Source organism: Hippichthys cyanospilos, chromosome 6, assembly GCF_059441005.1.
Source record: "Hippichthys cyanospilos isolate Australia breed blue-spotted pipefish chromosome 6, RoL_Hcya_1.0, whole genome shotgun sequence".
NCBI classification, from domain to species: domain Eukaryota; kingdom Metazoa; phylum Chordata; class Actinopteri; order Syngnathiformes; family Syngnathidae; genus Hippichthys; species Hippichthys cyanospilos.
In genome coordinates this window covers 4,454,580-4,470,848 of record NC_142374.1, presented here as the reverse complement: position 1 = coordinate 4,470,848, position 16,269 = coordinate 4,454,580, and the positions used below count along the sequence as shown (strand labels likewise).

General features: G+C 38.3%; 1 protein-coding gene across 3 annotated transcripts in view; it reads left to right on the top strand.

The window, feature by feature from the left end:
- kiaa1549la (KIAA1549-like a) overlaps positions 1-16,269 on the top strand; it is a 98,845-nt gene that overhangs the window by 20,681 nt on the left and 61,895 nt on the right. For all 3 annotated transcript variants that reach the window (XM_088416481.1, XM_088416480.1, XM_088416479.1), the window contains exon 2: positions 15,502-16,125. In XM_088416481.1, the coding sequence (XP_088272607.1) occupies positions 15,502-16,125 (624 nt within the window). The remainder of the gene's footprint in view (positions 1-15,501; positions 16,126-16,269) is intronic.

Sequence of the window (16,269 nt, the reverse complement as noted above, 5' to 3'; positions counted from 1 at the left end):
GACCCTGTGCAAATGCAGTCCTTCGAAAATATTTGCTGAATGTTGATGAGTTACGTTTTCCCACGGGTGCTTGCTTAGGTTTCCAAACACGTCACTGGGTGGACATAGGGCGTTTTTTGTTTTTTTTTTTCCTTCTATTGCAGCATCTGAGCAAGTCAGAGAGGAGGGAGTGAAAGAGATGAAAATGTAATCAATCCTGGCCTCTTTAGGGTGACTGGAGAAGAAAAGGATTTCGAGCTGCGTGGCCTCATCTCCTTCAGTTTGCCATGTAATGTATTGCTGCAGCTGCTCACCGAATTCTGTGGGGTCCTGGAATCACAGATGTGTGTGCGTCCGTGTGCTCGTGTGTGTGCATGCAATTGTGTACTGGATTTTTTTGTTTTCTTGCTTAAACATGCTAGTCTGTCCCTTCACGCATCAATTGCTGCTACTGCTGACAAACACACAGTCGCCCAGAGGCTCAACATTGAGGTGGACAGCCTTGGCTGTATTTATGGACCTACATTGATTTTCATATTTTTAGAGTGTGTATTTTTTGGGGCCAAATAATATATTATGTGTGACTATAACCAGCGATGGGCAGTTCATCAATATTGATGGACTGTCCGTCGCTCTGTCGGTGATGGACCGAATGACGAAAACATTTGAAAAACAATGAACAATGGCTAGGTTCACACTGTGGGGCTCAATGCTCAATTCCAATTGATTTTTGTGAAATCCGGTTTTTATTTTTGTGAGGTTCACATTTCCAAATAAATGCGACCTGTATGTGACCTGTGTTAGACCCCTTAGACACCTTATACAACTTATCAACTCAGAAAAGAAAGCTTACTTAAATTAAACAACCTTCATAATGTATCCTCATAAATAATAAAAAAAATTACTTCGAATATCTTGAGTGGAAAAGGATTACATTACATTCAGCGCTGTTTCAAATCATTTTGTGACTGACTTTCTGGTCAGGTCAGGTAATCTCAATATTAATTCTGTTATTGTTAGTCTTCAAATCCTGGTTAAAAATGTAACATAGTTTTAATATAAATGTTAAGCCTTCTAAAACATTATCCATACACATATTTCCGTAGTCTGCATAGTGAATACATTTATTCAATTTGGTTCTAAAATGTAACCGATATTTCATATAATACATTCATCATCAAATTTACACCTAATACACCCAACACGCTTGCCATTTAACCATTAACAACAAATTTGTTATTGTAATTTACTTGATGTGTTTTTGACCATCAGTCTTTGCAGCGCTCAAATTCTATTGTAAATACAATTGTTTACAAAAAGTACCAACATGGTTCACTCACAAAGACAAAGACATATTTATTTTTTCAGAAAGCCACTACATGTAATACACCATTAGTGTTTTTATGAGTGAAAAATAACCATGGAGAACGATGAGTGAGACAAATAAAACAGGCACTAAAAATAACCCATGCACCCAATTATGTACCGTAGAAGCTCATTAAGAACATCTGCTGTCACCATTTAACAGCTGCTACATTGGTGATCAGTCTTTTATATTGTTTGTAATTTCATATTCATATTATGTTTACTGCAGATACATTTGTTTTTGTAATTGCTCGTGTGTGTTTGTCACATTGCCACGTATAGAAGCAGCTCATCTGAGGTTGACCTCATCCTTGGATTTTGCTCATTATCCTGAAAATTCAGTGCATGTAAATAGTAGATCCATCCTAAGCGCCCTCAAAACTAGGGCAAAATGGCTCATGAAAAATGTTCAGCCTGCAGATAAACACAATTATAAATATATTTCGATTAAAAGTCAGCCAAATATTAAAAAAAAAAAGTTCTTCTGCACGCATTTCATGCTCCTACATTTTACTTGAACTAAAATCATCTAGTTGGTGGCCATTAAGTGAATCAATTTCCACATGAAAGTCTATATTTCTCATTATGTCTTTCTAGTGAACCAATTAAGTATTACTGTGTAAACACAAAAGTCACACTCATCAAGTCTATGTAATATATACAAGATGGATAGATGGTTGGATGGATGGATGGATGGATGGATGGATGGATGGATGAATGGATGGATGGATGGATGGATGAATGGATGGATGGATGGATAGCTATCTATCTATCTATCTATCTATCTAGCTATCTAGCTATCTAGCTAGCTAGCTAGCTAGCTAGATAGATAGATAGATAGATAGATAGATAGATAGAGTCTGGCAAGAGGTAGCACTGTAACCTGACAGTCGGAATTTGATTAGATTGTGATCTGTGAAGAGGATTATAAAAATCTGGTTAGGCCAGATTAACTATGAATTCTTTGGTGGCGAAGCTGAGCTCTCCTGAGTGCATGGTGTTTGTTACATAAGCGGAGGCAACTAATTAGAGTAATCTTGATTTTCTTTAGGAAGGTTTTCAATACTGTAGAGACTTCCTTTCTGTAAATCATACCATCATCACTGCAAAGAGACAGCAATCAGAGCCCGACACAATCAGATTACAGTGTGAGTCACAAATGGAACTCCGCTGTGACTACCTGCTTATAAAACCCGCTCACACACCTACTCACACGGGTATCGTGCCACCAGCGGGGACACAATAAGGGCAAAGCCACATCGAGAGCTCAAGGCCAATCACGTGCATGCGGCTCACTCACTGGATCGTGCAGCGTCACATGCTGCATCCTGCAGCAGTTTTGCTGTCCATGTGTTTTTGGAAGGAAATCGATACGGCTGCACGGATATTTATACAGGCTCATCTGATACAGGTGTTTTAACAATGCTTTGTAATCACGCTCTCATATCACTACATGCGTGCGTCCGAGACAAGTGTTAATGTTTTTATGAGAATTAATCAGTGCGCGTCTTTATGAACAGTGGGTGTTTTATGCAAGTGTTTGGGGGCCTTACAGCAAAGAGTTGTCCTTATTTCAGAGTTGTCTTTTCAAGTAGTATTCAAGTCCATGGCAGGTTTCTGTTTCCGTTTCACGTTGAAGCCATGATCAATATGTCTGCCGCATTCCTGCAAAATATAATTTCATAGGGACGTGGCTGATTTATTTTACTCCTGGGTATCCTGGCCTTATTATCACCCAAGTCGGGCTGACTTTGAAAGGCTCGTAACATCATCAAATATAAATATGTTTTCAGTGGCATCAACCTTATCCAAGTATATTTACACATATATATTCCAAGGCTGTTTTGCTTAGAATAATTTTCATTTTATGAGAAAAAACAAATGTGAACAGCTATTCAACGCTGCGAAATTTGCAGACGGGAATATGCAGATGAAATAAAATGCTTCCCTGCAGCAAAATAAAAGCTTTCCTGCAACTTTTAGTTCTTGGATCAAAGCCTTTTGTCAACTGCAAGTCCCACAACGCTTAGCAAGAACCTTGCATTCTGGGAGTCAGGCTAAGCCACTCGCAAATGTCATAAGTTGTCCGTGAATCGAATCATTTTGAATCAAAAATCAATTCTGAATCAAATCGGAGACCAGACCCCAAAATCGCAATCGAATGGTGAGACGGTCCAAGATCCCCGCCCCTACTGGTGGGTGAGGGCTAAATTGCATTTAGCACATGTATTTTGTGTGTATGCTGGTCAACATGGCTGTGGGCCAGACATTATTCAATTTATCAGAGATGGTGCGGACCGAATACATTTGGCCCAGGAAGCCCGCCACAGCTAAACTAAAAGACAGCGCAGAGTGCAGCATACACCTGTTGCCAATCAGAGAGCATCGGTTAATTCCATTACACAAAATAAATGCTGTTTTCTGACTTTGTTACTTTGTAACTCTGATGTCAGGTAACAGAATGACTGCATTGAATTTGCTTTAAGTGTCAGATCTGTGCTCCCAAATCAAGGCATTACTTCATCTGTCAGAGTTTGTGGCACTCCAGTTCACCTTAACCGCAGAAGAAAATAGACCCATATAAATAAGACAAATGAAGATGTGTGATGTGCACTGCATGCAGAACATGCTTTAAAAGCAGCGACTCCTATTTTGAGGCACGCAAAGTCCGTCTGTCTGTCTTTCCGTCCATCCATTTTGTGAGTCATGGAGCTTGACTAAGAGCTTGATAACGTTTGACACTCACATTCACGCTATCATTGAATGAGAACTGTTTATACATTGATTTTGCGCAAGGCAGGTGAGTGACCACAACAAATCTATAGATAGATAGAGGCGCGAATGGCTTTGGGGGCGGATGGTTCCTGAGAGCCGTTGACGCGTTCCTCTGGACGAGACAGCGCGCAAGATGTTGTTAGCTCAATGCCAACGTGCCTCGAGTGTGCTGCGAATTGTGTTGATCAAGTGTTTGGATCGTGTGACGGTTCAAGATGACAATCTCCCGGTTGAGAAAGGCAGAACGCGATCCCTTTCATTGCCTTCTCACATTTGTGCTCGTCCTTTTATTCTGTGGAGCCAAAATTGTTCAAGACAGGTAACATAGCAACTGCTCTGAACTGCAGAGTGGTCAAGATGGCATCCGAGATCACCAGCACTCCACTGCCCTCCCTGCAGGTCATCTATAAGCTCAGACTCCACAGGAGAGCTGCCTCTGTTACCCAGAACCCCACCCATCAACATGGACTGTTAATTCTCCTCCCGTCAGGCCAGATGCACAGGAGTGTAAAATGCAAAACTAGTAGACTGAGAAACTCTTTCTTCCTCGCTGCCATCAGACTCTTCAACAGCCACTTGTAGCACAATACAATTTAATAATATCACTCATACGTCTCATACTGCTGTGACTATGCCAAGACCATGCTCCTCATTTGTGAATTTTTCCACTATTTATACTCTGCACACCAAATAATGTTAATATTATTTGAATCTGCCATGCACACTATTGTAGGTATATTGCACATTATCATAAATATCTGTACATAACCTACCCATTCACGGTTTATACCTGTGCTCTGTCACTTGCGTGTTGTTTATACCCTGTTTTTTTTTGTATTAACTTAAAATTTATTTTTGCAACATTTGTGTGGACAGCAAAGTAAGAATTTGTTGTGCAAAGAAACTTGTTTTCTACACTCATGACAATAAACACTTTGATTTGACTTGACAATGGCAGTTCAAGTTTAGCCTACCGCATAAAGCAATGTGCCGTGTGGATTGAGCTTTAGGCTTCCAAAATGACATTTCTTCACTAATAGTGAGTACAGAAATGATATCACTCATTTAACTGGAGCATTAAATAGTGCCACAAGTTAGATTTGTTAATAAATCAAAACAGGACAAGTTAGCAGAGGTGGGCATTTCTACCGTTCCATCAGCCTAGTCTGTCGTTTTTAAAATGTTCGTCATTCTGTCGTTTGTCAGCAAAACGTGCTAGCTAGGCATAACATATACAGTGGACCCCCGGTTTACGACGTCCGTGCCTTACGTTTTTAAACAAGCGGCACCGCTTTCGTCACCACAATACTGGTCTGCTATTGGTCGGCGTAACAACGCCCTAATGTAGTGGTCTATTATTGGTCAGCGTCACGGGGTCATGAAGATGCAGGTCTACTATTGGTCAGTGCACGGGGGGTCACAAAGATGGTTGCCTAAAGACTTAATCTCGTTTGAAAGTGCTTTCAATATGGTATTTATTGTGCATCGTAGTGCTTAGTTCAAACTTGAATTGAGTAGCCATGGGTCCCAAGATTGCTCGTGATGTTAAAAGGAGAAGAAGATGATTTGTATGGAAAGGAAGCTGGATATAATCAAGAAATAGGAAGAAGGCTAAGATAGCCTAGCCTAGGCTACCCTCACTAGGGAATATGGCCATAACAAGCTCCTCACGTCGCTCAAAGGCAAATAAATCCTTTATATATTTTGTATTTATAATGTTATTTAATTGTGCACTAGTACATCATATATGCGTAGCACTTAGTATAATATTTTGATCCCAATTTTCGATATGTATATACAATATTGATGTTTTTACCTGGGATTTTACACTCATTAACTAATTAACATAGGTTTGGATTGCCCACCATAAGGCAAATTCGTATTACGATCCCAACCGTGGAACAGATTCATCTCGTAAACCGGGGGCCCACTTTATTGAGAAAACAAACGCTCTACGGTATTGGTCCCTAATAGACCAGTTAGTGGTACCAGGCCTTTGAACCGGTCCTTGGCACAAAAAATGTGAGCTATAGTGGCATTTATTACATTCTCATTACATTTTTTCATCTATTATTTATTTGACATCCATTCTTTTTCATCTATTAGTCTTACTCAAAGGAAGATTCAACTCACATTCTGCTTTTAATTTGTGTTGCACACCATAGGGAGAACCAGATCACACATACGGCATGCAAGAAGAGATGTTACAGTGAAAGGCTTCAATGACTTGCTCAAGGGCATGTTGACTGTTGTTCCGAAGCAGACTAGTGCCTCTTCAACAAGAAGTTACGAGCACTCCATTGCCGTAAATTTCCCGCCCACTTTCTTTTGGCCTCTAGGTTATTCAGTGATGTTTTTGCAAAGAAGCAGCAGAGTTCTCTTCTCCCAAATCTCAGATAGCTGGCAGGAGCCCCTCCACAGCATCAACATGAAAGACAGCTTGGCTTTCAAGAAGAATGCTCTGGCTGAATTAGAAAACTTGAAAACAACAACAATTAGGAGGAGAACAAGCCGGCATCTTGGCCCAATTGACATGCGCCCTGACGGCACATGGAATTCTGCCAATTAGACAGCTTATGCCTTCTTAAAGCATTCATCAACTCACTCGCCGATGAAGTTTAGGGATTTGCCAAGCTAAACAAAACAGGTCACTATCACCATTTTGTTGCTGCACTTTACTTGTTGAAATAAAGAAATACACAAGAAATGAGAAATGAAAGCCAGTTGAGTACCCAATGCTTCCATCATAGTTATTGCTGTCAGCAACCCTTCAAATAGAGCTCTTTCTTTAGCGTTTTTTTCCATGTCCAAACCTACTTGCAGTTCTCACAACCTAGTTTATATATATATATATATATATATATATATATATATATATATATATATATATATATATATATATATATATATATATATATATATATATATATATATATATGTGTGTGTGTGTGTGTGTGTGTGTGTTTGTGTATATAACAGTCTATCACCCCTTTTTTATGTATCCAAATCTTATATAACTAGGCTTTGTTAACATGCTTTGTTCATAATTTATTAATTATGAATTACAATACATTAGCAACAGATAGGCTCCTGCTAAATGGATGCCCATTGGCCTAGCCATGTACAATCAATTTGTTAATAAATCAAAACAGGACATGCTGCATGTGACCAACGCTATATGATGTGTTGTGGCTTTCTACAACCTGGGGATAGTAGCTACAGCCAGGTAGGGGAGCCTCATTTGTTCGATTCAAATCTTCCCGACAACATCTCAGACTAATGAACCCAATCAGAATGTTTGTATATCTGATCTTTTGTGCATGTGTCGTGTGAGCAAGTGTCTGCACAAATGCTTATCCCTGGGTAAATAGAGCGACACACATGGTTTAATCAGAATGTTTATACATTTCATTATTTGAGACACTGCAGTTGAGCTGGAGTACGGAAGGGACACAGTTTATCAAATGTATAATCTTTAATCATGCAAAGTGCTGTATTAACACATAGACTCTGTGCTGTCATCAAATGACGTTACAGATGCTATATTTGGTATAAGGCTGCATAAAATTGATCCATTATGAACCTCATCAACATAATTCCATTACATGATCAGTTACAAATGGAAACTGGAGCAGAGTACAAAAATAAAAGCACATCATTATAAACCTGTCAATATCCGTGTGGATATAAAACATTGCAGAACACGATGGCGCATTTTACTTTTTTATGTCGAGAAGTGGCTTTAAGAAGCAGATTTGAGCACTGACTAGCAAAGAGGATCAATTGACCTTTACAGCTCCCATTTCCCGCTGCAACATCAATAACAAAAATCCACTAAATAAGCAATATTGAATAAATACGCTCTCTGCTGAATACAGAGGGTGTTATTGCTTGGGGTTACATAAGACAAATTTAAAACAAAACTTTTAATTCTCTGCATGTGTCAGCTCATACAGGCTCAACTTGTCTTCTTTTCATAAAGTGTACACTGCGAAACAAGGAAAATACAATAATAAGGTCATACAATTTGAAGAAAACAGAGAAAAATGAAAATAAATCACAAGAGCTTAGTAAGTCGCAACTTTATATACAGTGATACATACTTGTAAACATCTACTGTTGTGGCCTTGGTTCGTCTTTCTAATAGTGTCAGGGGAAACACACCACCACAAACATTAAAAGAAAAAACTTTTACACAAGCGCAAATGCACATTGCACTACAATGTAATGTCACAAATCCATTTTCGCACAATGTAGCTGTTGAGGATTAAAAAAAAAAAAAACAGCGTCCTTTTTAAAGCCTGCAATGCAAGATAATCTTGGTTTCTGCACAATCATGATTATACAGATAAAGCAATGATTATGGTGTGCAGTTGAAGAATATGCAGAATTCTTTTTATCCTGACATAATAGGCTGCAAAAACTGTCCCACCAATTTTTGACATCATTTTAAAAGAGACTAAGTGAAATGAATTTCTATGCAATTGGTTGCTCATTATGAAGTGTAATGTCTTTGCTTTTGTATTAGTAAATGTTCTATAGTTTACTTAATTACACGTTAAAAGTTTCAGTAGAATAGTCACTAAAATATTCAGTAATTGTAAGCCTACTTTCAACTCCCGGGAGACTTTTTGACAGTTCTCCCATGCTGCCTCCAGATGGGAGTTGTTGAATAAGGTGCTAGCCTTAGCATCATCCATCTTGTGCAGTATTGTGATTTCAGTACTGTTGCAGTGCACCTTGGAGTCTAACAATCTATTTGAATGTAGAATGATTTTGTCGATTCATATTTTGATGTGAGTGCACAAATTAGAGTGTAGTGTTTGTGCCATAATCCTTATTTTTGTCTTTCTTAATTTACGAGTTTGAGGGCACCCTACAGTTCTGTGCTAAAAATCATCTTCCTCAGCGTATGTCTGCTGGCTTTTCTGTTTACGAGAGCATGTGCCAAATTTAGTCCGCGCGGTGTGTGCCTGTATGCATGTGCGCGCATGTGCATTGTGTTTAGGGTGCTAGACTGGCTGACCAACAGAGTGCCCCCAAGCAAGTCACAAGACTCTGTGTAAGCCTGTCTGTTTGTGTGTTAATCTTAATTACTGCATGACTACAATTGGACCTCCTTAGCGACGGTTTCTGCATTCTTCTTTGTGTTTTCATGTTTATTCCCTCCAGATACAGTACACCCCAGTAGTACCAACAACGGATATTAGTTTTTTGTACAAAAAACATGTTTTTCATGACAATATTTTTCTTTATTGTTGTTTCACTCGCAATGATGTCAATTGCACTGTAGAAAACTGAGTTGTGCTTCTCCTATTTTGGTCATCATTTACCAGTACGATCAGGAAAATATTACCAACATATCTTCATATGATAATACTACTCTGGTGGTGTAGTTCAAAGCTAAACATTAATATCTTTATTAGAGGACATTTATGGATGCACGCTCTTGTTTATGTTACATATGTTATGTTATACAGTACAGTATATATGTTCTTTTCTCTCTTTTCTCCTCGAATCAACCATCTCTTTAGTACTGCTAAGTTTTTAAGCTGGGACATCTGACACAAATACAATGCTTGACTCACTTATAATGAAAATATTCAAGCACCAAGGGTCATGTTTATATCATATAAACAGACACTTATCTGAATCTCAGATAGTTTGTAAGTTTTTCTGTGACACAGGTTCTGGCCAAAGAGACTACAGGACTGAATGTATGAACCAAAGACTACCTTCTGTTATGCCCTAGATAGAGGTTTTACCGGTACGTAGACATCTAATTATGTTAAGATATATGTAGAGTTCTTTGGTCTTTATTGGCTTCTGCATTGCAGCCCAAGCAAATGAATGCTGCAGTACACTCAATTAGAATAGAGAATGTTTGCTTACATTTGCAGAGAGAAAGAAAGAAAGAAAGAAAGAAAGAAAGAAAGAAAGAAAGAAAGAAAGAAAGAAAGAAAGAAAGAAAGAAAGAAAGAAAGAAAGAAAGAAAGAGATGTTGGACTTCCTTTACATTTCGAGAACGCTTTGCATTCCCAAGTCTTGGGACACATTGAATCTATTCCAGCTATAACTGGACTCATATTGTTTCACAATATGAATAGATGGATGGATGGATGGATGGATGGATGGATGGACTGAAACGTTTGGAGTGACTTGTTCAACACACAAACAATGTCTTTGGATTTGCATTAAAAAGTATGGACTTAGGTACACTGATTATTGTTTTTTGTTTTTTTTGAATGGAGAAACATTATTTTAATGCATATAATCAATGTCCATTCCTCTTTTATATAAATGAACATATAAATGAGCATCATTGCCCCGTGACATGTAATAATGCAAGTCCTCACAAACTGTATGAAGAACAAATATTTTATTTCAAAGTATCATTTACATTGGAAGATGTTTTACAGTATAACAACATGCTACTTTTCATAGCATATGTATGGTAGTTTCCTGATGTAGGTCACTCATTAGGTGAATAAACTACCAAGCCCATGGATCAATTGCAAAACAGGTAGCCATACAGCAAAATGCATTTCTATTACATTATCATCCACCAGTTAAAAAAAAAAAAAAAATACACATCTACACATACTCGAGTATTAAAAACATGGAAACAAACTACAAAGGCTTTTTAAAAAAAAATACATGCTTTTTATTGTTATTGTTTTATTGTTTTATATATATATATATATATATATATATATATATATATATATATATATATATATATATATATATATATATATATATAGATAGATAGATAGATAGATAGATAGATAGATAGATAGATAGATAGATAGATAGATAGATAGATAGATAGATAGAAATGATCATTATTTTCGTTCCCACAATATGTTGGACTTTCCTTCCTAACGTGTTTGGAAAAGTGAGCAATTAGCAAAAAAAAGTATACTATTAACGCTTCATTATTATACATCCATCCATCCATCAATAGCTGCTTATCCTCACTAGGATCGCTGACTTGCTGGTGCATCTCCCAGCCGTCTTTGGGTAGTAGGCAGAGGACACCCTGGAATGGTTGCCAGCGATTGAAGGGCACGCAGAGAAAAATAACCATTCACACTCAGAATCAAGCAAAGGGCAATTTGGAAAAACCTACAATGCATGTTTTTGGTGTGTGGGAGGAGACTGAAGTGCCCAGAGAAGACTCATGTGGGCACAGGCAGAACATGCAAATTCCATGCAGGAAGGCCAGGACAAGCCGGAATTGAATCCGGAATCTGTGACCTATGAGGCAGACGTGCTAACCACTCTTGCACATTACATTAATATATTGCTTTAAAATCATCTCAATTTAAAGTTTAAAATAATATCTTAACCTGTGCTATTAAATGTGTGCCTTAATCGACACTCATCACTAAAACAAAGGATTATGAACAGTAGTAAGTGAAAGTGACTGCATAATTTGTTAAAAAACGAAGAGAATATTTGAACAATTGTCACAAAACAAAATGTAGAACATATTTTCACTGGTAGGGCAATGTGTAAAAGTGTACTTGCATGGTTTTACATCAGAGAGCAGTCATATACAATGAAGTGCTGTCTCATGTATGTCGTAGCAGATTATATTATGACACGTTCTCATAGAAAGACTTTATCCCCTTATGTAGTGTCCAGTAAAAAAAAAAAAAAAAAAATACAGGTCAGGCCTTGCACTTAACTCAGATTTACAAAGCATCCATCCATGAAATCATCCATCCTGTCCATATTTGTTCTCAGTGGAGGTTCTTCTTTCCCAGTGTTTTGTCACAGGTTGATACTGGGGCCACATATGTTACTCTCAGGCAGAACAGTTGGTGAACTGTTTGGGGAAAAAAAACTCTGCTAACATTACTGCATATGCTACCATCTTTCCTTCCTACCATCCACTGCCATTTTCATTCATCAACCTATTCATTCATCCCACCATTGATTCAATGACACAAACAAGAAAATATTTTCTTTGGAAATAAACACACACCTCTTGACAAAAAAAAAAAAAAAAATCCCCATTTTGGCTGCAACAATGAGAGAAATATCTTTTGGTGGAGGCAGTGTAATACTGCGTGGTGCCATAGTTCTCTGGAAAAAACTATATAGCTTGTCAATTTTACAGGAAATCTCAGTGCCCCAATACATATATCCAGCCATTGGAGAAAACCGGATCCTCCAAAATGACAACAGTTGCGTGGACATAGCCACCAAAATTTGGAAGCGCAAGATGACCTGCCAGCAATCATGACCTCAACTACATTCTACATTTGTGAAATTGACTTGGGCCGAGAAAAGTGACAACATGTTCCTGTGGGATAATTTACGACAAATGCTGGCTGTAGATTGGGATGCCATGCCACAGGCTTACTTACGACAGACATGAAGAAGAGGTGCCAGCCTCTGAAATGTTCTTATACACATTATAGAGGCCTCCTGATTGTTAAATGAATTGCATATCCTGTATATCTCTTCATAAGACAATAAGACCATATTTCTCTGTGTACAAGTCGACTTTGTACATAGATTGACCCCCACCCCCCCTTTTTAAATTAAATTGGGGTGAATTTTAATTAAAAAAAAAACACCAGTATAAGTCTCCCACAGACTTTAGTGCTTACACATATCATGGCTGTCCAATTAAAACACATGGTATGTGTTATTAAAATGACGAAGAAACGGTACTTTTAGACCCATTTCTTCATCGTATTCTGTATCGAATAACATACTGTTGCGGTGATGGATGGGGGGGTGGGGCGGAAATGAGACAAGTGCGAGGCAATATACACACGCATGTCAATGTAGATGCTGAAACTAATTTGCAACAATAACATGTTTTGACCTTTCAATACAACAAATATCTCCTCCCATTTAAAACCGGGACGTCCTCTCCTTCCTGCTTGTCATTTGCAAAAACATCCTCATTACTCCATGGGTAGTCATCTTTGGACCCGTCCATTTCTTTGAAATGGAGGTCTCCAGAAATGCTTTGCTGAAGACTTCTTTACCCAAGTGACCCACTCGTGCCATGCCACTGCTCTCGCATTTTTGTCTTAAACGGACAAGTCAAGCTGTCTTTTCCTTTTCATAATGGGTCACAGTCCGCTGAAAAAAATATTTACTCAGCCTTGCCGGCACTTGATGAAAGTGCATTTGACAGTGCAAACGTGCTAAAAAGGATGCATACTATATCGAATTAGAGGCATATATAATCATATTAAGCCTTGTAAATGACATGATATTACTTATTTTGCTTTCAAATTAATGTTAATCAAACACAGATTTGTAAAAATAATTGGTCTGGTTTTGAGTCCCCCCCACACCCTCCATTATGGATGTTGAAAATGAGGGAAAAAAACCTCGACTTTTACTCAGAGAAATACAGTATGTATTTTTTCTTCAAACTTCAATCACCCAATGTCCTAAACACAAGTCATGGCACAACAAAAATGAAGCTGACTTTGGCAGAAGATTTTGGCACATTTTTCACGGTTACTGCCTTCATACTCATCACTCAGCTCGTGTGCCTTACAAATGTAGCATAATTCCTAAAGGTGATAGACAGGCTTTCGATGGTTTAAGATTTATTACAAACCAAAAATATTATACAACACCATGGTCACGGGGTGTCATAGCCTCGTCAAACTTCTGTGTAGAATTTGATCTTGTGAAATATATTTTAAAAAATGGGTTTTTCAACCCCCTTATGTATCCTCGTGTCGACTTTTAGTTCAGAGAGGGAGATAATCCTGCTAACGTGCCTGCATATGTAGTACTAACCCATGTCTTGCACATTACAGATTTTACATAGGTTCAGTATGTCTTATGTTTCAGCATTTTGATGTTAGGAATCATTTTTGCAGTCCAATCACTCTTAATGTCAGGAACAAGCCAGAAAAGTTTGAGTTGATTGCCTATAACAAGAAATGCTGAAATATGCCCAGGTTCAAGGTATAGAAAAACTGATGGGAGGATTAGATTTGAGGTGAAGATGTAGGTGAGGGCAGACACACTTAAGAGCAGGTGCATACGAGATAACAGGAGCGCTAGGGAACACAAATGCTCATGCACACGCAAACACACAAACCTATTTACTTACACTGATCTGATCTGTTGTGATGTTAGATGCTAGATTAATTTCCCTGAAAAATACAAAAGCACTTGAGCTTTGGTAGTGTATCTCAAACAAAATTTAAGTGTCATTTACACCCTCCTGATGGAACAAGTCTATCCTTACATGTGAAACAGACATATTTACAGTACTAGCAACAGTCGCAAAATGTATTCTTTTTAATCGTAATTGAGATTAGTATCCTCAATAGAATTTGCGAGTTTTTGAGGGCCACTGTTGAAGATTTGCATTCAGAGTAGCTTGTGTGGTGAGGACCAAATCCCTGTTTCACATCTTTGTAGGGACCTCTTACATTTTGTTGGACCTATTTTGAGGATCCATACTCACTTTTGGACTAAAGATTTGGATTGTATTTTAGGTGACTTTAGGCAGTGTTTCTCAAATAGTGGGGCAAACCGGGGGGGGCGTGGATAACCCCAGGGAAAGAGCTTTGTTTTCACAATATGACGTGTAGTTGCAATTCAAAATAAAAAAAGGTATTTCAGGCACCTCGATGCACATTTTTCAGTTTTAGACTAACCTTTAACGTGTATAAAGGCATATAAAAAAGTAGTTGTTGAAAGTTGATTAATGTTCCTTTTTCTTTTTTTGAATGTTAAAATGGATACAGTTGCACTTTAAACCTTTTTTATAGATAATTATAGTTAGAGTCTGAGCGGCGAGTGGGGACTGCAAGTAGTTTTCTCCTTATATTCTATTTTAGACTAATCTGTGACCTGTATTAACACTGTAAAAGGTAAAAAATAGTTGATGAAAGTTATTGCTTTTTCTTTTGTTAATACTGAAAAGGAAAGTCTTAGGTATACTTCTACAATTTTTATAGATATTTATAGTTGGCGCAGGAACTGGGGGGGTGCGAAAGTTTCTCTTTTTTGGGGGGGCTTTGCAAAATAGAATTGATATATGCTTCCCTATGTCGCTTTGATTTTGGAGGATAAACTCCAAAAGCAAAGCGACCTAGTTTAGATATCATTACTATTTTTCTGGAGTTGCAGTTTTAGAGCTTCAAAGCGATTTGATATGAATGTGTATTAGGCAGTGGAAAGAAAAGAGCTTAGGCACATGCATTGCCTGATTGTGTTAGTAGTTAGTGTGTGCTCAAGGGTAGTTTTCTGATTGTGATTCCCATAAAACAAAATGAGAAAATCCCAATCTTAAATCCCAATATCATTCTCAAAATGTATTTTTCTGACATCATATTTTTGAAAATGAAAGCGTATTTTCCATCCTTTCTTAATTTCTTGCAGATTCGACAGACCATCGTGACGTAAGGAGACTGTCAGTCTTGTCATTGGATCCCACTGTGCCAAGCTTAACCACCTGGGGGACTGGGGATGAAGACAAACATGTAACGCTAGAGACTGACCCACAGCAAGTATGGACTGAGTCTGAAAGCTCAGTGCGGAACGAATCAAAACCCGGAGTGGCTACTGGAGGAGACAGCGAGGTCCTCACGGAAACTGGAATCATGATAGGGGATAGAGCCACATTTAGATTGACGGAGAAAAAGACGGAAGACCTGCCAAGCTTACACAGAGACCCAACTGCCTGGCTTAAGCAGGCTTCTCGAGAGGACCAAGGAGGGCAGGTGGTCCATACAATGGCGGTGGACACAAATGACCCACCCGCAGCGAGAAAACCTTCAGGACTGCTGTCTAAGGCAGCTTGGACCAAAATCTCCTCTCCGTCATCATCCAAAGTCTCTTCCTCTTCTAGCTCCACAACAAAAGCATCCTCCTTAACTTCCCCGGCCACATCTTTATCCTCCGTGCCAGCCATTAACCGTGACATTCAGACAGTGAAGCCAGACGCTGTCTCTCTTATTGATGCCAGCAATAGCTCCTCAGACAGTAACAGCACCGCCAGTCTGGGTAAGTTTTAAAATTCTTTTAACAAGAGCAGCTCTCATCTGAGCATTGACCTCAGCTAAGACCAAATCATTCCAAAAAAATATCACCTTTTTTGTTTGAATGATATAATATGTCTTGGTGGAGATATATATGCTAGATTTGAAT